This window comes from Gymnodraco acuticeps, unplaced genomic scaffold, assembly GCF_902827175.1.
Source record: "Gymnodraco acuticeps unplaced genomic scaffold, fGymAcu1.1, whole genome shotgun sequence".
NCBI lineage: Eukaryota > Metazoa > Chordata > Actinopteri > Perciformes > Bathydraconidae > Gymnodraco > Gymnodraco acuticeps.
Window position 1 is genome coordinate 4,156,582 of NW_022991180.1, and position 26,195 is coordinate 4,182,776.

The 26,195-nt window shown below is 41.7% G+C and overlaps 1 protein-coding gene across 1 annotated transcript in view; it reads right to left on the bottom strand.

The window, feature by feature from the left end:
- The window catches only part of LOC117560808 (ankyrin-3-like), a 103,057-nt gene extending 77,711 nt beyond the window's left edge, over positions 1 to 25,346 (bottom strand). Inside the window, 1 exon segment of the mRNA XM_034237860.1 lies at positions 24,849 to 25,346. Within this exon segment, the coding sequence (XP_034093751.1) occupies positions 24,849 to 24,971 (123 nt within the window). The 5' untranslated portion in view covers positions 24,972 to 25,346.
- Between the last annotated feature and the right edge of the window lie 849 nt (positions 25,347 to 26,195).

The window sequence follows — 26,195 nt, forward strand, 5'->3', positions numbered from 1 at the left end:
TCCTCCTCCTCCTCCTCCTCCTCCTGTAGCCTCAGTTTGACCTGCAGCAGACTGTTCAGCAGTCAAACACTGGACTCTGGTGGACAGTCTCCTCCATGACAATTGTGTAAAACACCAGAGGTATCCCTGTGACATTTCCCTCAATGTAGCACAGCTGTTCCGAGGCAAAAAAAAAATCACAACAGAGAGTACTGCACCAAGAAATAAAGTTAGATAACTTATTTAACTACATATATGCTGGCTGATGTTAACATTGTACAGTTCATCATTACACCTGAACAAGCCATGCTAGATTTGAATCCTGTATACAGTAGATCAATGAGGTTAACTTGTCCCGTTTACCATATTTCTGTCTTCAGATTATATGTAATTCTGATTTGATGCCCTTCCCTTTATGGTGTTATGTCTTTCTGCTGAGCAGGTAGTGTACATTGTACAAACAATAGGCTGTAAGACACTAAAAAGCTCAATGGATACAAGGAACTGAAGACTCAGGTTTATATTACTCTGTGGGTTTTACAAGCAATCCCTTTCAGATTACATATGGTCATTCACATCAGTGTTGTTTATTAAAATGTTGATCATAGCTGCTTCATAAGTTCCAAATCACTAAGTCTAGGAGTTATAACACCGTTTCAATGGGTCTTTCATAAAACCGAGCTCTCAATTACATCTAGCCTTTGTAAAAATGCAATAATCCATCATTCATATTGCCTAGAAGTAAAGCCATGTCAAGGTAACGACTATAAAAAGCAGTACATAAAACATCTTAAAACACCTTTTGTGTCAAAAAAGGCCGTCCTCTACAGAGACATTTTCTCATGACTTACTTTCCACTCTTTGTGATACAGCAATGGGACATTAAAATGCTAATGAGCAACCAGTAGATGGACTGAAAGCCTAGTCCTAATAATAAGAGTCAATCTTGTGTGAACAGCAGGTAGAATATGAGCGCTGCAGGAGTGGAAATTGAGATGAGTTGTACTGTAAATGTGTGTGTGGCTACATGGAAGAGAGAGCGGGGTACGTGTGACACATACTTTATGAATTTCAATGAGTGTGTGGGAAAAATGTGACAATGAGAGAGGTCAGTCCATTAAGAAAGACGTCAGAAAAAGAGAAAGGCTTACCGTCACCAGGTTTCCATATCACAAACCTCAGCAACTAATGAAATCCCATACTTCCCCCTCAACTATAATGGAGGCATCTTAGCTCAAAATAGTCCAGTCTCTTAAAGTCGACTTCACAGCCACATTCTTGTATGTATTTCCTCTGTAATCCAGATACTTTGGCAAAGGACATGTACGGAAACAGAAACTCACTTTACTCACTCAGACAAATGCACTCGCAAGCAAAATGAACATGGATCAATTCTTTCATTTTCTCTCTTCTGTTTCCTGGAGTGTCATATTAGCTTGAGCGCCCTGAAGTGATACATGACATGACTAATCTGATCACATGATTGGCTTTTTCCTTCTGAGGCAGTTTGAGCTGGGTATCTGTTACGAGGAGGTTAGATCTGCCACTGATCCAGAGAAAGAAATGGGAAAGATTCATCTTGCTCCAAGAAAAGCCGTTGCTGTTACTACCTCCATGTAACTCAATAGGCGGCTAACCAAGTCTCTTTTAAATCTGTATGAAAGGGAGATGATTAAACCACTTCATCAAAAGCTGCCTCCGTTTCTCCTCGTCTCAACTGGTTCAAATTCATTTCAGCTGGACTAGAAGTGGCACCAATGGAGGGACTGATGTGAAAACGCTTAAAGCATCCTCTTCTTTCCTTTCCTTCCATCCTCACTCTTTGAGATCCTTTACTTCCATCTACATCCACATCTTCCTCTCTTCATCACATCTGTACCAATGTCTTCTCGCCACTATCCATCTTTCCACTGCCTCTATCCATCTACACATTTTGCATTTCTTGTTTGTCAGTGTGTCTCCCATGTATTCCCTTTGTCTATACTGTACACAGAAATCCCACAGACTGTAGGCCTATATATCCCCATTCATTACGCAATATGCATTCCCCCATTACAGCCTCTTATAGGCAAGGCACGTTTATTTATATAGCACCTTTCAACACAAGGCAATTCAAGGTGCTTTACAAAAATGAAAGACATTAAGAAAATGGCATTTAAAACAGTCATTAAAAAGCAAAGATAATAAAAATAAACATTAAAAGACAAAATACATGAATAAAAGTTTGTTGTGCACCGCCAAAAGTGTTAGTCAGTCATGTTTTATGTTGTTATTTTTGTATTGTTTTTCACTTCTCGTTTTGTTTTGTCACGAATCATTTCAGGTTCCTTGACTCCCTTCCTAATGTGTTCTCCCGCGCTCATCAGCGTCAGCCCCGCCCCTAATTGTTTTCACCTGTGTCTTGTTGTCGAGTGTTTAAATTCCCCAGTCTCCCAGTGTTCAGTGTCAGTTCGTCTTGTCCTGTCCTCATGCCAGAACTCTGCTCATCAACGGTTGCTCTTTTTGTTACATGCCTTATTCATGCTCCCGAAACTTATTGTAAGTTTGTTCCTCACGTTGTGAGTGATTTTTTGTTGTGCCTTTGTGAAACCTATTTTTGTTCGCCTCGTTAAGAGTGCCGTTATCTTTTTTGAATATCCTTTTTGGCAAATAAAGTATATTACTTGTACTTTATCTCTGGCTCCCGGGTCGTGCATTTGAGTCCTTTTTTCCCTTGTGTATCCAAGTTCGTAACAAAGTTACAGTGCAGTTTAAGATATGCCTGCATGTGTGGGGAAAGACTGTGCTACGCTATGTCAAATTCAACAAGTTCCTTTAGCTTTTCCTGGCCTTCCTTGTGTCCTCTCTGCTCCACTGGGTTAGCACTTAGCAGTAAGGACTTTGGAGAGTGAGACTGAATGTCCATCTGGCTCCTAAATTCAACAGGGCACGGTTGGTTACCTTTAAATTATAATCAAATGTGAAGGTATCGCTCGTGATGATTTGCCAGTCCGTCTTAATTTCCCATTTCAATGTTTTGTTTGTCTACAGTTTCCTTCCAGACTAATTGCACTGTATTTACAGTAGGTGTGTGTGTTTGCCGCTGGGTACAGAAAAGTCACAGAAAACAACCAAAGCAGAGATATAAATGTATCCCAAGGCTCTCACATCGAGCAAAACACCATCGCTATCTGTTTCTATTCATTTGTATGGAGAGACTTTGCAAATGTTGACATTGAGAAAACAAATTCTGTATCCAGCATGTTCAAATCTAACTTATTTAGTTTACTTAAACTTTAAAATGTTAAAGAGAATGTATAACATACTGACGATGTCATGGAGTACACACTTGCTCAAGATGCCTTTAAAAGAAAGCAGTTGTAGAAAATCCCCCTGATCAATAATTGAAGTAAAGTCATGCAGGTGGGAAATAAATACTCTCTCTGCCAGCCAAAAATGATATAGTCATACTAAAACAATGAATTACCCAGAGCAAACAACCAAAGAAAATTACCAGGTAAAGGTAACAACACAAAATCATCTGTACATTTCATTTCCTGTTCATTAATAAACATTTTAATAGCCTATAAAATCGAACTCTAAAACAGAAACAGGTGTGTTATTTTGGTCTGTAGAGTAGGACTGAAAGAAGCGCGAGTGCTGTAACAGTTTTTCGCCTGATCTTTGGCAGCCAGAGAGCACCAGATGAGAGCAGACCACGAGCCATCTGTTCCCCCTGAACCCCCCCCCCCCCCAGCCTCCACACACAAACATGCATAGAATGACCTAAACTCAACTAATGCACACACACGGATGTTATAATTAAGGGACAATATTCAAATCCACCTCCATCACCCTTTGACACGACGCAGATCAAATGCTCCATCCAGACATAGGGAGGAAGATGACAGAGGAGGAACAGGTAGAGGAAGTATTAGGCTGAAAGGGGATATACGTTCACCAATAAAACTGCTGATCTCTCATTTATACTAAATATGTGTACCCTGCTACACAAACACAGAGGTTATCACACATTACAACCTCCGGAACAGGAGTAGTGGCCTTTCAGAGTCTGGCGTTTCTGATTGGCAAAGAGAAGGCTATTGAATGCTGAACCAGCCAGCTGCCCCTCAGGCTAAACACAGTAATAGGCTGTTGAATGGGGAGACCCTAACCATAATAACAGCACTAACAGCAACAGGACAGCCAATTGTGAGTGTTGAGAGTAAAGAAATTCACCTGCAAAACGTTTACTATGAAAATGGTCAATATCCCAAAAGACAAACCACTGTAACTGCAGGATTTCTTTAATAGAAAAACAACATTTTGACATATATTTCAGATGTTATACTGTCTGTTATGTGTGATTGCACCATTGGGAATGTCTGGAATTCCACTGTACTCTGTGTAGTGACAATAAAGGAATCTAATCTCATTTGAAAGAGGCAATCCTTTAGATACCAGTCCTGGTTGATTCGGCAACAACCTTTTTCACTGCACAGTGACAGAAAATGCTATATAGGTCCCAGAAGTAGGACAATTCTTGCTTATTTTCCAACATTCTGTGTCTCAAGATGTCAGTCCTGGTCTGTTTTTATTCTACCACGGCATCATTCTGTGAACAGTGAAAGTAGGTGAAGCAGTAGCTCACTGAGAAGTTGTGCAGCCTGTCGCCTGCAGCAGATCTCGGCTCACTGTGGCTGCTCCTGACTGTTTCAATTCTCCCAGCAATATTTCAAACTTGATCTGCTGCCAAAAAATGCCACTTGTCTTGCTTGGTCGTGGTTTCATTTTTGATAAATGATAGCAGTCATTGTCAAGCTTGTTGACACACACTTTGCCTTTCCTTGAACTACTTTTATAATAAAAGTCTTCCCGTGTTGCCAGTTAAATGCTTTGATGTGAAGCTGCAACCACAGATATATTTTGACTGTAAAATAACACATTTTCATTTATTTGGGAATGTTGTCGGACACAAAGTTCGGAACACTGCAAATATATAAATATTCCACATCTATCATTAGCAGACCATAGGCTCAATCACCATGTACTTTATTCTGCAATAAAAAGCAACTTAATTAAATCTAAATATTTGTGACTTTTATTTTAATATTGAAAATCTTGTTCAGTTTACTTTAAGTAAAAAATGTGTCCCTTATCGCAATCATATATCATAGTACAGATACCTTGACCACACCAACACATAAATCCCCGGGGTCACAAGAGTTCAAAGGGTCAACCGGGTCAAGCGTGGCCTGAAGGAGCATTTCAATATATTTAAGGGGAGTGAGCAGCGGAATGGCCATTAAGTCTGTCTGCTTAGAGCAACTCATTTAGATTAATTACACCAGCAGATGTCAGTGCAACAAACCAAGAACCTACACTGAAAGTCAGATCATGTGACGTAAGAACATTTGAAAAAAACAGTTGAATAAAACAAGCTTTCTATTGCCCTCTCTCTACACTTGTGAGGGATATCTCTCCACCAACTGTGCTGTGTTTAGCACAGGACATGGGACACAGAAATCGATAACAGGGGTACATGATGATCCAGAAAGTCTCTCCCTCTTCTCGTCAGTGGCTTAATTTTGCTCAGCTATTATCTTTCTGCGGGAGACTGCGATGTGAATCTGATACACTGGGATACAGTGATACATAGACTTTCACACTGCTGGGCTCATATGCAGGGCTGCTCACTTACATTCACACAACACAAGGATGAGTATTCGGCAGAACAGCTTGAGCATGATGCAAGGCAACATTTGGTGGTTCCTCGACTTTACACTGCACAGATACGTGGGCGTGAACAGCAGCAGTTTATGTAGTGGATGCAAGCTGTCAAACCCAACCGGCTACAGGTGCAGCTGACGGTTGTTACCCAGTCTGAGGCTGTACCGTTCACCAAGCACATTGAACAAATGAAGACTACAAGTAAGCAGGATGTACTTAATAATAACATCTAATGAAACTGGTTGGGGAAAATGTCAGGAAGAGCAATTATACCCAATCAACAACACAATTGTCTCACTAAAGCAATGTGTATCCTCGTTGGCATGATAAATACATGTTCACAATAACGGCCCGTCCACACAGCGGCGTGCGTTGACGCTTGCCGGCGGGCGTGTCTGAAACTCGACCAACAACCAATCACATGAATCTCCCGCCCCTGACACACAAGCAGCGGTTTGATTGGCTAGAGCTTGTACTGGCATATGATTCGATTGGCTGACGCTTCTGCCGAGGCGTCAAAAGTTGAACATTGCTCAACTTTTGAAGCGAGCAACGCCAGCAACGTTCCGCGTCGCTTCCCAAAATGCAGTTCGGCTAAAAGTGACGTCACCCCATTCAAAGTGAATGGGCAGAAGCGTTGGAAGCTTCAACGCACGCCGCTGTGTGGACGGGCCGTAAGATCACATGTTTTGTAATGAGCTTCCACTGTTATATTAGTGAGTTATACTAAAACTCAAACAGAATCAATCAATCTGAACCCAGCTCTGATCCAATAAAATGACTAACTACATTAGTCTCTCACTGGACGAAAATGTATTTGAAGTTGTTATTCAGCCATGAAATATGATGTTGTTTTACAGCAAATTAAGAGGAGAGACACGTCATTAAAGGAATAGTGTAACATTTAAGAAGATATGCTTATTTGTTTTCTTCCTGAGAGTAAGATGAGAAGCATGTTTGTATGTAAATATGAAGCCACTGCTTTTTTGCTTTTTAGCAGCGCAGAAAGACTGGAGGCAGGGGGAAACAGTTATCCTGGCAGTTTAAAGGTAGCAACATCCTCCTATCAGAACGTCTAAAGCTCTGTACGATTATCAAAGTCTAGAAATAACACATTGTGGTTTCACACCAATTAAGTGGCAGACTATTTATTGCCTGAATACGAGAAACAGTGTCGACTGAGCATTGAACTATTCATTTAATACATACACAACTAGAGGGCACTTGTAGAACACAGACCTCCGCCAAGACCATTTCCATAAGGGAAATGTAATGTGTGTATGTGCCCAGTGATTTGGATCCTCTACAAAATTGAAAGGGCATATTTAGCCCATGCTACACACCTCTGGAAGTTTAATTAAAATTGGCCAAACAGATTTCCTATAATACTGCTGACAAACAAACCAACACGAAAACATTACCTCCCTGATAGAGGTAAATCTGGGTGAGAACGTGATGATAAACTGTAGATTGCATCTCGTTGTGTAACTGTCAGAGTGGGTAAAAAGCAACAAGGAGAAAATGAGTGCTGGCAGGTGGGCCCATTGTCCTGCACAGCAGACATTTTTTTATTGTGGGTGGCAGCACTTTTACTTTGGGCCAGCCTCAGTCTTGTAGCACTAAAATCTGTGACAGACATCCTTGTGAGGCTTCCCCGCCCCCCTCTGTACGAAGGCGGGTGAGTTGACCCCCTCTGACCCCCCGTGTCCATCCATCCATCACACACAGCCAGAGCTGACTGCTCATCAGGGCTGCTGCCACATGTGCCCTCACACACACACTTACAAAAACAACACGTACACATACAGTAAGCAGTCTTGAACACACATTTGTTGCACTGCATTACACACACACACTATGGTACATGCTCTAGCAGGTAGCGTCAAGGTCGCAGCTGAGCAGAGAGACTAATGACCTATAATAAGACACAACCTTGACTGATGGGTACAGTCAGTTAGCTTGTGTATAGCAGCCAACAGGGCAGCACACACACTTCGTCCCACACACTTGACACACACACACACTTTGTCCCACATACTGACACACACACACACACACACACACACACACACACACACACACACACACACACACACACACACACACACACACACACACACACACACACACACACACACACACACACACACACACACACACACACACACACACACACACACACACACACACACACACACACACACACACACACAGAGATCTCTGCAGCGCTCTGTCTCTGCTCTCTTCACTAAGGTGGATTCTGATCTGCCAAACTTAATTTCACCCCATCCTCTTCAGCAGTCTTCTCTTATCTCTTTTTTTGTACTTAATGTTTCTTTTTTTCTCCTGTCATTCTCAACTCTGACTTCCCGACAAAACTTGTTATCAGAAGAACTAAAGGATTAAAAAACGTAAGACAAACTCTGGCAAAGATATTATTACTCAAGGAATTGAATAGACCTAAGTAGGTGACATATTTGTGATACATTTTATATTGATAATTTCAAGGTTAAACTTACGATTGAAAACCTTGTATGTGCCCTCACTAGAGGAAGAAACAACTTGGAACAAACTCAGGTTATTTCAGCACTTTAAGGGCAGTATGGGTACACTTTGAGGATGGGCAGTGTCAACAACAACTCAATTAAACGTCACATCAGTATAGTCACTCTCATGCAAAACCGTACAGTACCAGGGTATATGCAGGAATCCTGAAGTCAAATGTAATACCTTTTAAGACCCTTTCCATACATTTTAAGACCTCATCGCCACTTCGAGTTTTAACCGGTTACATTGGCGACACACTTTACCTCAAATTGACAGGTCAACAGCTCCCGGAAACGTAAGTTCTAATATTACACTAGATAGTAAACTAGAATGCTTTTCAGCCATTAACCTTGAACAATTAAATTCAATGATTCTCTCTTCTAAACCATCAACGTGTATGTTAGACCCAATTCCAACTAAGCTGTTGAAGGAAGTTTTTCCATTAATTAGCACTTCTTTATTAAATATTATGAATATGTCTTTATTATCAGGCTATGTTCCACAATCATTCAAAGTAGCAGTGATACAACCTCGATCCAGAGGTTTTAGCCAATTATAGACCTATTTCCAATCTTCCGTTCCTCTCAAACATTCTTGAGAAAGCGGTCGCAAAACAGTTGTGTGATTACTTAAAAAACAATGATTTATTTGAAGATTTTCAGTCTGGCTTTAGAACACATCATAGCACAGAGACAGCTCTGGTTAAAGTCACAAATGATATTCTAATAGCCTCTGACAAGGGACTTGTCTCTATTCTTGTTTTGCTCGATCTCAGTGCTGCATTTGATACTATCGATCATGATATCTTATTGCAAAGACTAGAGCACTTAGTTGGCATACAGGGAACTGCTTTAGGCTGGTTTAGGTCCTATCTATCTGAACGCTCTCAGTTTGTACGTGTCAATGATGAATCTTCCACGCAAACCAAAGTTAGCCATGGAGTGCCACAGGGCTCAGTGCTCGGACCTATTTTGTTCACATTATATATGCTTCCGTTAGGCAATATTATAAGGAATCATTCTGTACATTTTCATTGTTATGCGGATGATACTCAACTATATTTATCAATCAAACCTGATGAAATGTGACCCGCTCTATCGAAATCAGTCGGAAGTCGCAACGGCTCATTTCAAAATAAACGTGGATTTGCGTAAAAAACTATTTTTTCGGGGTTTAGGTGTTTTGTTTGATTTTAAACAAACAATGTCTTGGCTTTCAGAATATGAAACTTTTATTTCCAAATTCACTCGATAAATACATTCTTTAAGCTTGTAAAGGGAAGATGACAGGCAATCTGCTCTTCCGCAGCGCCGCCCCCCCCTCCCTCCGGCTGACATTATGAATGTAAGCGTAGAGCAGTGCTTCTCAAAGTGTGGTCCGCGGACCACTGGTGGTCCGTGAGCGCCCCCTAGTGGTCCGTGAGTATATTGGTAAAATTTCACATTTGAAATAAATCAATAAATTAAAGTTTTCCGCACTCTCGCGGGAATATCTCCGCAATGGAGTGAGCTTAAGTTTCACTTTCGATTGCATGATATAGCCCAGATAAACACCTTCATCACACATGTGGCCACTTGTTTGTACCATTTTCAGGCGATTTGTAAAAAACGATGTGTTTTGGGATATTTGTGGAGTTAGGTGGTCCGCGAGTGTTTTTTTATTGGTTAAGTGGTCCTTGGTATGAAAAAGTTTGAGAAACACTGGCGTAGAGTAATCATAAATAACACCGCAGGGTCCGTTACAGTTTGTTTTCATCTGATTTCAATTAAACAAAGTCTTGGCTTTCAGAATATTAAACTTTTTTCGGCAAATTCAGATGATAAATACAACTTTGAAGCTTGTAACGGCATAATTACAAGCGGAGAACGGAGTAATTTAACGTCACAGCAGGCATAACAACAGCCGGTGTTTCTCGTGAGGGTTTTCCCCGGGAAACAAACGCAATACACAGAAACGCAAAATTCCACAAACACACACACGTATACACACACACACACACGCACACTCGCGAGCTTCCCCCAGACCAGTAATCCAAACGAAAATATCTTCCCTCCGTACTAGTATTTTGATCATTTGCTCCGCTAATAATCAATCAGATCGATGGATTCCAGAGAAGAGGAAACTTTGAAGGCCTTTTTCTCAAAATGATGTCTCGGTGACAGTCATTATATAATGTGACATATTTCGCTTAATATTTGGAGTACAAAAACATTCCTGATATCATTAGAAAGCTAGGAATATCCTCTTTCCAGCAGTGTATACAACTCAAAATGTGTCTTCAGGTCAATGCGACTGATTTCGATGGAGCAGGTCACAAATGAATCATCTAAATAAAATTCAAGACTGCCTCAAGGACTTAAAAACGTGGATGACCATAAACTTTTTGATGTTAAACACGACCAAAACTGAAGTTATTGTACTTGGCCCGAAGAATCTACGAAACAAATTATCTAAAGATATACTAACTATGGATGGCATTAATTTGGCCTCCAGTGAGACTGTAAGGAATCTTGGAGTTATATTTGATCAGGATTTATCCTTTAACGCCCACATAAAAACAATTTCAAGGACCGCCTACTTCCATCTACGTAACATTGCAAAAATCAGGCATATCTTGCCTCAAAACGATGCAGAGAAACTAGTCCATGCATTTGTTACTTCAAGGCTGGATTATTGTAACTCTTTATTATCAGGGTGTACCAAGAAGTCAGTCAAGTCGCTTCAGCTGATTCAAAATGCTGCAGCTCGTGTACTAACCAGAGTTAGGAAAAGGGACCACATTACTCCTGTTCTGGCTGCCTTACACTGGCTCCCTATAGAACACAGGATAGAATTCAAAATTCTTCTTCTCGCCTACAAAGCCCTTAATGGGCAGGCGCCATCTTACCTTAAAGAACTCATTATACCCTACTGTCCTACTAGGGCATTGCGTTCCAAGAATGCAGGGTTGTTGGTTGTTCCTAGAGTCTCTAAAAGTACAATGGGAGCCAGAGCCTTTTCTTATCAAGCTCCACATTTGTGGAATCAGCTTCCAGTTTGTGTTCGGGCGGCAGACACCCTATCCGTTTTTAAGAGTGCGCTTAAGACCTTCCTTTTTGATAAAGCTTATAGTTAGGGCTGATTAGATTCAGCCCCTAGTTTTGCTGATATAGGCTTAGTTTGTCGGGGGACATCTTACTTCTTCCTTCTCTCTGTCTATACCTGTGTACTCTCATGTTCCGATTAACCCAGCTTCCCCAAATGTCTTTCTTTTTGGTGTCTATATACGCTGGGATCCGGAGTCATGGATGATCCTGCGGTCCTGTGTCCTGCATCGCGAGCCCTGGATCTTGAGTTGTGGCTGTGGTCCTGGATCATAGGTCCTGGATGGATATCCTCGTGGATTCATCTTCCTATTATACACACAAGCATTTCCAAACATTTGGACTACCTATGTTGCAAATGTATTATCTTTTCAATTTACACACAGCATCTATTGCACGTCTGTCCGTCCTGGGAGAGGGATCCCTCCTCTGTTGCTCTCCCTGAGGTTTCTCCCATTTTTCCCTTTAAAAATGTGGGTTTTCTTCGGAAGTTTTTCCTTGTACGATGTGAGGGTCTAAGGACAGAGGGTGTCGTATTGTCATACTGATATTTTGTACAAACTGTGAAGTCCACTGAGACAAATGTAACATTTGTGATATTGGGCTATATAAATAAACATTGATTGATTGATTGAATTGATATACTTATTGAAAACAATAATACATATGCATTTCTCTACCCCCCCCCCCCACATACAGTATGCAATCATCTTAGACACTACATCATGTGTAAAATGACCTGTGTCTGACTAATAACATCATTGGCGTCATAGTGACATTGAAAAGACGGTTGAATCTCCATTCTGCCAACACATCATAATATGATCCAATAGACTCTTTACAGCCATTTGACTCAGTCAGACTGTCACCACAGACAATATATAATATATATAATAAAATATATCCGAATGGCATTAAAATCAATTCTTATCAAAATATTTCCTCATAGGCACCAGCAAATTGTAAAAGTTAAGACTTAAATGATAAAAAAAAAGTCATGCTGACCCTTTGAGAGGAATAACAAGCACAGCGTTTTTCTCTGTCATTTCTGCTTAGATCCAACACTCCCTCTAATTGGTCACTTCAGCAACTTGTGTGTGTGTGTGTGTGTGTGTGTGTGTGTGTGTGTGTGTGTGTGTGTGTGTGTGTGTGTGTGTGTGTGTGTGTGTGTGTGTGTGTGTGTGTGTGTGTGTGTGTGTGTGTGTGTGTGTGTGTGTGTGTGTGTGTCTATGTTTTCTCTGAGCAGCTGTAGCAACCATTTGGCTGTCAGGAGGGGAAGGTCCCAGAAAAGTTAAAAGTGCACAGTAGGTGTCAAGATGGCTGACACACAGCTGACAGCATCCCGGTCAGCAACACACGCACACACGTAAACACAGATACACGTGCACGCAAACACACACACAGTGACAGCAACCCAGTCAGCAGCAACACTAACAACAACCTGACTCACATTGCTGCGTCCCGGTGCATCAGATCAAGGCTTCATGCTGACAGATAGCAAAGTGTGCGATTAGATAGAGAGGACAATGTAGCAGGTACTGAAAAAAAAGTAATTTCCTACAGTGACCTGTAGGATTGAAGACTTTGATATAGCACCAAAACTAATAAAACCTTCATTATCGATTTATGGGATTTTCTTTTTTGATGGATTAAACTGTTCAGCCTATAAAATGCCAGGAATAAATATTGACATTGGCTAGAAAATGAACACTTCTCCAATTTGCCGATATGACTGATTGTTACATAAAAAGAAATACGGCACAATTTACATGTTATCTAGTTGAAGTAGTTTTCCTTTACTACCCAGGCATTTTGAAAAGCATTGTACTTTTTGCCTGCACCTGACATAGGGCCATCACAATAACAGTAGACATGATGATAAATACCAGTGAAAAGCCATCTCTCCTAGCACTGCAGGAGAGATGGCTTTTCTGCAATAAGTGGAAAGAAAAGTAAACTAAATGACTAAATGGATGTCACTTTTGAAAAAACTGTGAATTTTATCATGACATTAAAGGAAGAAAAAGGAATTTGATACAGATTCGTCACAACTGGCCAATACCTTCATAATAAGATCATAGTCGTTCCAAAACCAGATCATATACATTTTATAAAAATACAAAATAGAGACCCAGAAAATCCTCACATTTGAGAAGCAGAGAGCAGAACGTGTTTGATATTTCTGCCTGATTAATGACTTCAACTATTCATTCAATTGCCGTGAGTTTGGCTGATTAACTTACTGCCCAGGGTAATAATCACTTAAGTAATGCTTCAGCACAGCTATAATACCAGCACGATGATGAAGAGGTAACATTATACTTTACAACAGGTTCTTATAAAGTTGGGTTTAACCTCAAAATGAAAAGCTGCTTTAGGAGACTTTTCACTCTACAATAATGACCCGTTTACAAGAAACTGTCACTGATGGTTCAGCCTTCGGTACTCTTACTCACTTCCCTCCAGGTAGGCGGGATCATACTACTACGATAGATTTATGATGAAACAAGGATGAGACAGAGCACAGAGGGAAGGTGAGGCTTCTCTAAGTTCAGATGAACAAAAATACCCAGAGTGAGACCTTCAACGTGGCATTACACATAATCAAGGAAGCTGCTAGAAGTGGCTGTAGGGCTTTTCTATTTTCATCATGACGGGTGTTTGTGAAAGCAAAGAGAGGATGAAGAACTGCCGAAGAGGAAGACAGATAATATGCCAGCTGTCTGCTCAGTGAGGGTGTAGAAGAATTATTAATCACATGGGGAATCAGATAAATGACCATGGCTCGGTTATGTCTGAGGGAGCTGGATGAATGTTGGTAATGAAATGACTGCGAGGTGAAAGCTAATACAGCAAAGATGAAGTTACACCGTCATCATCAGAACAATAACCGCCTTCATCTTTAACATTAGCAGCGTTTCAGTGGTGACACAGCCCTCCTTTTCCAGTAACAGGAAACATTTCCCTCCCAGATTGCAAGAAACAATTATCTTCGTAATTGCTTTAATTTCTTGATCGTTGTAAAAACATATCTATCAGAAGGTGTGAAAGTCTAGGAGGACTTATTTAGATTACTTGTTGTGTCTAACCAATGGTCCAAAAACAAACATATATATATTTGTAATCATACAGGACTATTATAGCCAGCTAATATTCACACTCATGAAGTAAGACCCAGTGAATATCTTGACATTGTTGCTTAAAATATATAATAAACTAATCCATTAACTGACTTGATAAGAGCAACATAAAATAACTATTACAGATTCCTATAAAGCCCGATGTGATGTCCAAAATCCAAAGATAATTAGCTCATCATTATATTAAGCAGCAACTGAAAAGCTGAAACTGGTTATGGTTATTAATTTTGCATAAAAAAAGAAAAATGTGATCAATTATTAAAAGAGTTGCTGAAATTGTATTTTCTTATTCTGTTTCTTTCTAATTCCCGCTTTTCTTATTTAACCAATCACATCTTCTTACATCTTAACCTTAACTTGTTCCTTACTATTTGCTTTTGGTTTCCCTCTCCTCTTTCCTCTCCTATCTCCTCTCTCCTCTCTTATGTGTTTTCTCCCTTGCTGAACAGTATCAGTGATGGATTTGTGGCAGGAGCAGAGTGCTCGTAGGGCCCCTAGAGCCAGAGCGCAGCATCCATCCTGAATACCTGTCCCTACCTGGGGGTAAACTCGAATCCCAACATGAACAGACAATAACCCCTCTTAGCACCAATCCTTTACTGTAATAAAATGATAAACAGACCTCAGACAAATCAGTACATCCATTTATACACACTCAATACTGAAAGAAGAAGAAGACGCCTATAGTACTGTACTCAATGGTCAAGCCTTAAATGTAAACTCACATAGTACACCAACATTTGTTTTAATTATGCTTAAAATCAACAGATTATGACATGAATAGCAAAAGAAACAACTCAAAGGTCACATTAAAGTAAGAAAACAGCTGTTTACTGTTATTAATGGCCTCATTACAACTCATCATTGAAGCAAATGAAGGTGATGACGGTATAATGTTGGTACCAGATAGGTGAAAGATATGAAGGTTAGGACACCGAGCAGAATAGAGCCACTATTCTTTGCTAACAACTCCAGGCATTGATTTCTCTTCTCTGGCTTCACTCAGAAACAACCAGGGCAAGAGAGGAGGACAGCAGTAAAGAAAATCTAAAAGAGGAAACAGGCAGCAGTAAAACCGAGGACATTTAGGGGGGAGCACAAATATAGGCATGATATAAATCACCACTCTGCCCTGTCCCCAGCCTCATCCTTGAATTTCCAACATAGTCCAATTTGATACTGCGATTCGGTCAAACCACGGCAGGAATCCTCTCTGACCTTTCTAAATCCACCACACAGAGAGTCGTTGGTGAACCAGGTCGTGCTTTAAGTCGTCTTTCAGTGAAGAGAGTCTTTACAAGGATGATTAAATACACTTTCATCCCACAATATGCTCTAAGTGTACACTGACGACAAACATGTTTGGCCAAGCTGCTCGTGAATAATTCAATATGAGACAATAAGTAGACAGAATGCTTTGCTCCTATTCTGGCTGTCCACACAACTGTTAGCAAAAACATTAGAAAAGCAGCCAAATATCTCTCTAGTGTGTCTGTGTATTCTGTTCTACTGCCTAAAGGTCTTTTTTTCCAGTGATCTGACACATAACAAGTCAAAAGAATACCAATCGCACCTTGGAGCTACAATCAACCTTTCCCTATCAGCAGGCATTATATTACAGCGTTCTGCACAGGCTTGCTTTAAAGACATACACTACTAGCCAGGAGATGACAAAAGCGATCATTTCACTCTGTGGTTTACCTCCCTTTATATGGCACAGTACACCCAAGGCCACACACACACACACTGTGGAAATACTGACTTTCCATGCTGAGATTACACTGCTATAAAGACTGCAACCTTTTCACACTAAATTACCTCCTTTAAGGTGCAATGGAGTCTTTCCCTCAGGCCCAAAAGCTAAAATATAGTCTATGTGATGTGACAAAGTGGTGTTAAGAGCCGGTGTTGTAGCTGAGACTATTAGCCGGACATTGTATGGAGTTTATTGTACTTCGGAGAGTAATAATACACAGAAAAGAAGAAATACAGCACATAACGGCTTAATCCTTTATAGCGAAAATAAAGATTAAAGGTATGGGTGGATGGGTGGATGGAGTATACACATCATTCATATAAAACACATTCAGGTTCGATGATATTTAGACAGAAGCGTGCATCCTTGTTTAGGAGTTGGTTCGATGAGACAGAGGGGACGGGGGTGGGGTATACATTTTTTCCTCTAATCATGAATCTAGGCGTTTTTTTGTGTTCCCAAGGGAGCCCTGAATACACACCCCCCCCCCCCCCCGCCCCCTCTCTCCCTGCTGCCACCTCCCCCCTCCCTCCGTGCTCTCCCTCCCTCCCCCCATGCGAGAGGACTAGCTGTGAGGAGGTGTGATTACCATCGATCTGTCCCAACACAGCCCATTTCCTCAGCTCCTCAGCCACAAGGCCGGGACCACACTCTGCTGCCCTTGCCCAGGGACAGAGGCTTTTTTCTGGGGGAGAAAATGTGAGAGGGCTGGGTGACAGATCCTGAGATGGTGACGGAGAAATTATCAACTCTGAGACATGATGTTACGCAAAATCTGACTCATATGAAGTGAATCTTTTAGAACTAATTTGGGGTTTTCATTGCTGGGGTCTTAGGCAAAGTTAAGCCAGACAACAAAAAATGATGACTGTGCAATTCTAGTTATCGCTGCACGTGATGGCGGGGTGGCAGGTGGTTAAGTGGAGGACAGGGAGACAACGTTGTGGTGGAGGTGGAGGTGGGGGCGAGCAAAAGAAAGTAATTATCAAATCGTACAGGCGTGAGTCCCAAGGGTCAACGGAGTGGTGTGTGTGTGCGAGAGGGAGCAAGACAGCACCATTTCAATTGGATAAGCTTTATCTGTGAGTGTATGAGAAGCACCTGCCATATATGCATAAATGTGCACACACACACACGCTTTAGACACACCATTTGGCGCATTTAAGAGCCTGATGGAAGAGGTCTGGCGTTGATGCACAGTAGGGGATTAATGAGTGTGATGTTGTAGGAGTGGGGGTGTCGCACACAATCACACACACACACACACACACACACACACACACACACACACACACACACACACACACACACACACACACACACACACACACACACACACACACACACACACACACACACACACACACACACACACACACACACACACACCACACACACACACACACACACACACACACACACACACACACACACACACACACACACACACTGCTGCTTCAGTGAACAGTGAGTAATGAATGACCAGAGACAGACTTGGGCATCGAATGTAGAGCAAGAAGGAAAGAGGCTTTCGGTATAGCAAGAACAATTAGGCATTTTATTAGCAGTAGGTGACACAGAGAGAGAGAGATAATCATTCACTGTGTGTGTGTGTGTGTGTGTGCGTGTGTGTGTGTGTGTGTGTGTGTGTGTGTGTGTGTCTTCCTCAGCTGCCTTTCAAACAAAAATGTGGGCATCGCCTCATGTCCAGTTTTCTATTCTTGTCTCTTTTCTCTCTTATTCCCTGTGTTCAAAAAGTCACCCTTTCCCCTCTCCCTTTGCATCTCCCCCACACCTGCTCCCCTCTTGGCCTCTCTTTATCTCCTTTCTGTCCTTGCCTCATCAAGTCTCTGCTCCCTTACCTCCTCCTCTTTCCTACTCCTCTGTCCTTGGTCTCTCCCCCCCCCCCCTCCTCTCCCCCCTACATACCGTTCAGCCCTGTAATCACATCATTAAGCAGCATTACTGTATATTTAACTACGTGTGAATAATCTCACGGTGAACTGCTCTTACTGCGCTAAACTCCTTCTCCGTCTCACCCTTAAGCTTCAGAGGTGAGTTGGTTCTATTTAAATGAGATGAATGATGGAGAGGTAAGTCTTTGTTACACTTGTTCAGAGAGGAAAGCCCTTCAGTTTAGTAGAACTTGATGTTGCTTCGGTTACACTATAGCTAAACATCTGCTCCTTACTGCATTTCATTCCACAGCTATATGTGTTAGCATTAATCTTGAACTACAATCCTGCACAGGACATCAGACGGCCGCCGGCTTGTATTTCCAGCAATGCAAACTGCAAAAATTAATTTCTATATCCTAGTGAGAGGAATTTACACCATCTAGTATTATTGGAGAATGGGGCTTCTGATGCTTACAAAACGAACCAAACGTTAGATGAATTAGGGCTGCTCGATTATGGCAAAAATCATAATCTCGATTATTTGAATCAATAATTGTAATTGCGATTATTAAATGCGATTATTCATTGACTTTGAAAACATCCATTTATTGGAAAAAAATAATTTGAACAGTATGTTTTTAACAGTTGATTACCCTGAACTTTAAGTATAACTCAACTGAAAAAAAAAAAAAAAAAAAAAATTTTTTTATTTCGATTACGTTGTTTTCATAATCGTTGCAAGCCATAATCATAATCGCGATTAAAACACGATTAATTGAGCAGCCCTAAGATGAATGCGCACTTCCTTTGTACTGCAGTGATTAAACAGCAATAAATGGTTTACATGCATAATATATCCTCTGTTCAAACTGATGAACACTATCGATCCTCGCTTTTATTGCTGCAACAGTTATTTTCATTGCTGATTGTCCTGACAATTATTCCTTGATTAATCATTTTCTCAATAAAACGCCAGATCATTAAAATGTCTTATCCACAAGGAGATGCCATCAAATTGCTTCTATTTTCTATCTAATTCAACCTTTATCACAAATACGCTTATCACATGTAAAACACAGCAGTTGCATTGTAAACTGTATGTGCTGCCGATAGATGCAAACAAAAGACAAACTAAAGAAAACAACTATTATCAACAAGATATTTTCAGAGGCAGGCCTAACATTTTATTCATTTGTATCATAACATCAGATATGATGTTCCTGTACAGGGTTAACTTTGTGTCTCTATATTTAAAGAGTTTCAGATGGGAGGATTTAACGCTCCTTTACGGTTTGGGATAATTCATTTAGCACCACAGGTTTTTATCACTCTCTAAAATCCTGTTAAATTAGCAGTGAAACACTCTTTGTGTACGCACGCCGTTCTCTCGTTAAACATTCAGCAATGAACATTAAAATAGTACATTTTAATGTAAAATACTAAATCATATCCAGTGGTTCCCAATTAAAGAAAGCAAGAAGGATAAAGGGGGAGGCAGTGTGCATGTGGATTTGTAGAGCAGCGAGAAAGACGCCATTCACCTTCAAATGACCTTTAGGCTTACGATCATGCTCTCTCCTCTCTTTCCTCTATACAGTCATTCTCTCCATTTCTTCTTATCGCTCTCTCCTCTCTTTCTCACCGACGCTCTCTCTCTCTCCATCTATTAGTCCTTATCTCTTTCTCTCTTCTTCCAGCTCTTTCTCTCACTGCTTCTGACTCTCTCATGCACACACACATTATCCAGCGCCTATGTGACTGGTAAAAGGATGTCAAAATGTAGGATTTAACACACAGTAAAACACCTGATGTACAAACAAAAGGAAGATGGACTCTGAGATGAACCAGACCAGTAACCACAACTAGACAACATTGATTTTGTTCTTCCCCTAGTGGTAGGACAAACAAAACCACACATTCACAGGTTTCCAGTTACGAAGGCTTCCTAAGAAATCCCATCACACACACACACACACATCATCCCCAAGCAGTAGCCCTTGGTGAGGACCCCTTGAAGTGTTGGATCAATAATTAGAACAATCCTTATAACACGCTCTCATTCCCCCTTAGAGACTGAAGCTAATGTAGAACAATAGCAGCAGCATAGAGCAGAGTGAGGACGCTGTGTCGCACATCTGCACGTTTCAGGCCATGTTCGGTACAAGAGAGGGGATTAAAGTGGACAGAGTAACTTGTGTTAAATAGTGCGTATGTGAATTTTAATGCGTGAATAATCTGAAATAGCTACATAATATGAAGAGTCGAGATTTAGGTTTGATTAATCCGTTTTGTGGACCTGGGTTCAAGATCAATCAACAACTTATGGTCAGAGCTAACAACTGTAATCTCTTGTTTCCTGTGGCTGCGTCACAATCAAAGCCACGTGTTTTTGCTAGTGGGGGCTTTTATTGTGAAGAAATGGCACTTTATTAGTGGGCGCAGTGGATAGAGCCTTGGTGTTGGAATCAGGGGGTCACAGGTTCAAACCCCACTGCAGTCAGCATGTCGTTGTGTCCCTGAGACACTTCACCCCAAATTGCTCCTGTGGGGATTGCCCACAGTATTGAGTATGTAAGTCGCTTTGGATAAAAAGCGTCTAACAAGTGACATGTAATGTAATGTTAATTAGCCCATGGCTTCCATTCACTTTAATTGTATGTGAGTAAAGGGGCGGCGGAAAAATATTAGAAGATTTGAAAGTATTAATGATAGATAAATACTGGATGTAAATGGACCGAAACATTGCAGACCAGAATGTTGGTTTGATTTCCTTAAAATAGAATAGAGATTTACTTCATTATTTTTGTATCTCGCTGAGCTCCCTTGAGGCAAATGTGTGATATTGGGCATTAAATCAATCGTACTGAACTGAACTGTATCTGTCAAAGCATACCAACTAGAAGAAACACTCCTCAGTTGATAATGATAACTAACTGAATCTCATACACCATATTCCCACTGAGTAAATAAGAAAGCCATATCGTCTTCATCATTTGTCATTATTCCCACAAACAGAAGCTTGGCAGCCTCCTGAAAGTCGCGCTGATCGGCCGTCCAGCCGGTGACCATCTTGATGGTGAAAACATTTTTTAATAATGGGAGGAGTTTCCAAAGCCAATGTAATTAGCTCAGGCATGCATGAGCGCCAAATTCATTAACCTCCATCTTTTATGGGCTAGTAGGGGAGGGGAGGAGGGGAAGGAGGAGGGAAGCAACACGCGTGCCGGCTTTGTTTCAGCCGAACCAGAAATGAGGGAATGAAATGGCACAGAAAAAAAGAAATATAGTAGAGGAATCTATTAAAATGTATATTGATATTATGCTGTTTCTCTCCCTTCCTGCCTTATGGCTCTTTTCCCCAAGGTTTACTTTTCCCTTTGGGGCCGAGCCTCCCCATTGTTGCCATGGGCTTTAGCACAAGGCTGAAATCCAATTTCAACACCGCCATTCCCCTCCCAGCAGTCATTTCAAAGTCCCGCTTTAGATTCCCTTCTGTGATCCGGGTTCGGACTAATGAGCAGTGATGATGGCGATAAATGATGATGACATTCACCACTCATGAGCGGGATGTGCAAGTGATCTTTTGAATTTATAATGAAGTGGTTTGAGTTTCGCCTAATCGTTCTAAGGTTGTTGTTTTTTTAAGCTTCCAATAAAAAAAGGGCACAATTTGAGAATAAAGCAGTCAAGGTGGACAACAGATGATAAACAGGCTGACTCTGAAGATGAAACCCTTTTAGATTTGACCGTAGAATAAGCCTGTGAGAAGAAAAAGCTTGTGCATGACCCATATAAGCCCTATGAGAGAAACAATAGGTACTGAACTAGCGCTCACTGTGTACCGGAGCGCTGTGTAAAACTGGGACCCAGCAGTAGGAAACCTATGCTTTACTTAGCTCTCTCTCTCTTTCCCTCTCTCTCTCTCTAGCAGGGAATCCATTGGGGGCTCCTGGCTCTACATAATGTCATTAGAAGTAAAGCAGCTTGGAGAATTGATGTAACACTGTAACAGGGGTTTCCCGTTCAAGTGACCACTGCAGAGTTTTCACAAAATCTGTCTCAGAAAACACATACAAATGGATTCCAGCCTTCTTACAAACACACACAGATACATATGTGCGCTCTCTCTGAGGTTACCAGCCCACTATTCCCAGGGTACTTATGCTAGGGACTGTATCTCCCTCTGTGCTGCTCTCCTAACAAAACACAACACACACTACCCAGAGTTGCATCCCTCCCCGGACAGGCGGACACCCTGCTCTCCATTAGTCCTACACTGAGCTGAGTGATGTCTGATAAAAGCAGCAGGCCTCATGCCCAACTATCTCCCTCACACGCACTTTGTTTATCTATTTCGGAATTTTTAATAGTCAGACTATCAATGTCTCCAAATGTACTCCCTGTCTACTGGGTAACCCTCCACCATTTTATTTGAGTGTGTACATGTTGGTTTTATTCACTGTATAGTGCCCTGAAACAACAAATATAAACACTCCTTTGAAATTACGAACCCACGATGCAATGTGTCACATTTTACAGTTGTACAATCTGATAGTTGATCTGTAAACCAAATGAATGGCAAGACGCACCTCTCTGCATTTACAAACTGTATTGTACCTGCAGCTCCACCATCTAAATATAGCATTTGTAGAGCTGTGGAATGTGTGAGTCAAAGCACAATGTTGCACAATGTGCACCAAGCCAGCCGTATCAGTGCACATAAAGAATATTGGAGGGAAACTGACAATGTAACCTCGACTCTCATGTCCTTCCATCTCATTATACCACTATATTTATTATTTCTACATGTGCCACTAATGCACAAGCAAGGGCGGCCAAGGAATAAAGCCACTACTGCGTATCTGTACGTGTGTGAGGAGAGAGATTGACCGACAGCGATGGCCTAAAGTTCACACCCCTCATAAACCGACTGACAAACACATTAACTTCAGCGTTTGACTTTGTTTTGTAGCAGCGTGAGCCAAACAACAGTGTGACACTCATATCAATAAAAACCCAAAGAGAGACACGGAGCGAAAAGTCAAGAAGAAAGACACTTCAAAAACGAGGGATAAAAAGAGACAAATGAGAGAATGAGGGAGAGAAGAGTAGATATGTGAGGACAGAGGGAAGGACGCAGGGCAGGACGAGGTGAGGAGGGAAAGTTTATTATCCTCATGGATGGTGCTGTGCTCAATCCAATCAATACAGCCCTCTGCTCTCCTCATCATCTCTGTCTCCTGTTCTCTTCTATGAAACACGACCCTTCATGGGGACTATAACCCTCCTATACAAATCAGACACACACCATTTTCACACACAAACACAGACGAGAGGGAATATGCACTTTTCTGCATGCATGCATTTTCCAAACTTGGATTAGAAGTAGATCCACACTTGACCTTTTGAATCCTTTCCTCTTTTGGTTTCGAAAGATAAGCCCATGATGGCTCACTTCTTGTTAATGCTGAGGTCAAATAACATTGCCAGCAGCATAATTCAAAACCAGGCACCCATGGGCGCAAAGTTCAGTAAATGTCGCTGTTATTGAACAGATCTCTCACGGTCAAATCTCCTCACAATAAATACTCTCTCTAAACTATGGAACAGTCCCGGTACTGGAGAATTCATTTTAAAACAGTGAACTGTGGACAGAGGACAAGTAAACATTTGTTTCTGTTTCCATTAGTAGGAGCTATAATCTTATTAAATACTATTTTATTTGGCATGAGTTTCTCCCACTAGCCTGTCCAAAGTTAAAAGCTGACATTGAAACAGTGTTCTCTGCCAGCTGACATGTAAGAGAGCAGGAAGAGGACAGGGACCCACGTGCATTTCACTTCCACCTCCATCATATGAAAAGCTTGGTCATCAATAAATCACTCTTGTATGCAATATGCATTATACATGGCTGTCTGTGTATCGAAGCATACACACAGACACACATGCACAGGCAAACACACTACAGCACTCACACCAATACAAAACCATGATTTAGTAATAAAGACTTCGATGAATCTGTTTTTTAAGCATCTCAGCTTGTGTATTTCCCGTGTCCTCATTTTATAAACAAGTGAAAACCTCACACGCAACTCTGAGCATAAAAGTTACAACATGGTTCATTTCTGCCGAGAAAGCATTGATTAACACATCGTTTCTGCACAGGATAATAAATCAAGTCACTACCTCATTAAAACAAATGCACACATGTTTAAAGGGAGCCCCCTGTGACATAGTTTTACTAAAGATGAACAGTTATGGGAAACGTTGAAAGAGTCAAACAAATCACTCCAGGTGTTCGATCACCATCCACACATCTACAGATTAAGAGCTATACGATCGCCACGCACAAACAGGTTGAAGTGTTGTTGACTTTGAGCGATCACGTGTAGGAATACACGCACTCACAAACATTATGCGCACACCTCGCACGCATACCAACATAAACACAGAGACTTCCACATGAGGAAACACACACACTCACTACACAAGGTCAAAGACGCTCTGTAAGACGGACGGGTGTCAGAAGAAAGAAGAGACTCCACGTGATTTATACGCAGATTTAAAAACGTACACGAATGTATGTTTGTGTGACAAGGCAACCTCTGAGCTCAGTAGATGTAGGTAGTGAAGCTGAGGGAGATGTAACACACACACACACACACACACACACACGGTCACGCTCCAATGCTGCTAGCGGAGCAGATGAAGCCACCAGCCAGCCCTCGTCCGTTACCTTTCTCTTTTGTTCCCGGGACGCTGCTCTCCTGATCTTCTTCCGCTTCTCCTTCTCGTCCTCTAATGCATTCACATCCACTTCCCCCCGATTCTTCTTCAATTGAGAGGCCGCGTGAGCCATGATAGGCAATCAAAAATATGAAGGCGCACCACACACCACACACGCGTGCCTCACCTGAAATCCCAGAGAAGTTCAGAGACTCTAATTGACAAAACCGGGATCTCAGAGGTAAAAATTTGGGTAGAAAAGGAAAGGGGGGGAAAGGGAAGAAAAATGCCCTCCTTGAGAAGGGGAATGGAGAAGAGTAGGGTATCTTTTACATTGGTATGTATATCCTTTTGGTTGTTTCTCTGTTCTGCTTTTCCTCTCTTCTTCTTCTTTTTTTTTATTCTTTTTTTTTTAAAAGTAATGTTAAGCCGGAAGAGTGGAGACGGCAGCTTCTCCTCATCTCCTCCTTCTCCTCCTCCTCCTCTAGTGTCATCCGCTGGCAGTGTGAGAGGAGCGCGTCCAGGAGAGGTGAGGACAAACCGGATGGAGAGAAAAGAGACACGAGCATCACCAGCACAGAGGTGGAGGGAGGAGAGAGAGGGAGAGAGAGGGAGAGAGAGGGAGAGAATGGGAGAGAATGGAGGGGAGGGAGGGGAGCTGTTACTACGGCAACCACGCTCTGTTTCAGTCCGTCCTCCTAAATGTTTCTCTGTCTCCTCGTCTCTCTCTCTCTCTCTCTCTGCTCTGGTTCCTGCTGCTGCTCCTCGGCTGGTGCTCCACCATGCAGACGTGTGTGTGTGTGTGTGTGTGTGTGTGTGTGTGTGTGTGTGTGTGTGTGTGTGTGTGTGTGTGTGTGTGTGTGTGTGTGTGTGTGTGTGTGTGTGTGTGTGTGTGTGTGTGAGAACAAGATAAATTGTGTGTGTGAGAAAAAGATAAATTGTGTGTGTGAGAAAAAGATAAATTGTGTGTGTGAAGGCATGAATGAAGCAAGGAAGGAAATAGTGGTGGGGAGCAACAGCAGAAGGGGTGAGTGTGTGTGTGCGTGTGTGTGTGTGTGTGTGTGTGTGTGTGTGTGTGTGTGTGTGTGTGTGTGTGTGTGTGTGTGTGTGTGTGTTGTGTGTGTTGTGTGTGTGTGTGTGTGTGTGTGTGTGTGTGTGTGTGTGTGTGTGTGTGTAGGTGTTTAAAACCCCCCACCTATGTACTATCACACACACATACACAGGTTACCAGCTGGTGATGGCCAAGTGACAGGACAGGGATGGGGAGAAACATGCAAAGGACATGGGTAAAGGCGAAGAGGGGATGGAGGATAGATTGGACGGTCCTGATGGCGAATTCACACGAATATCTCTCACA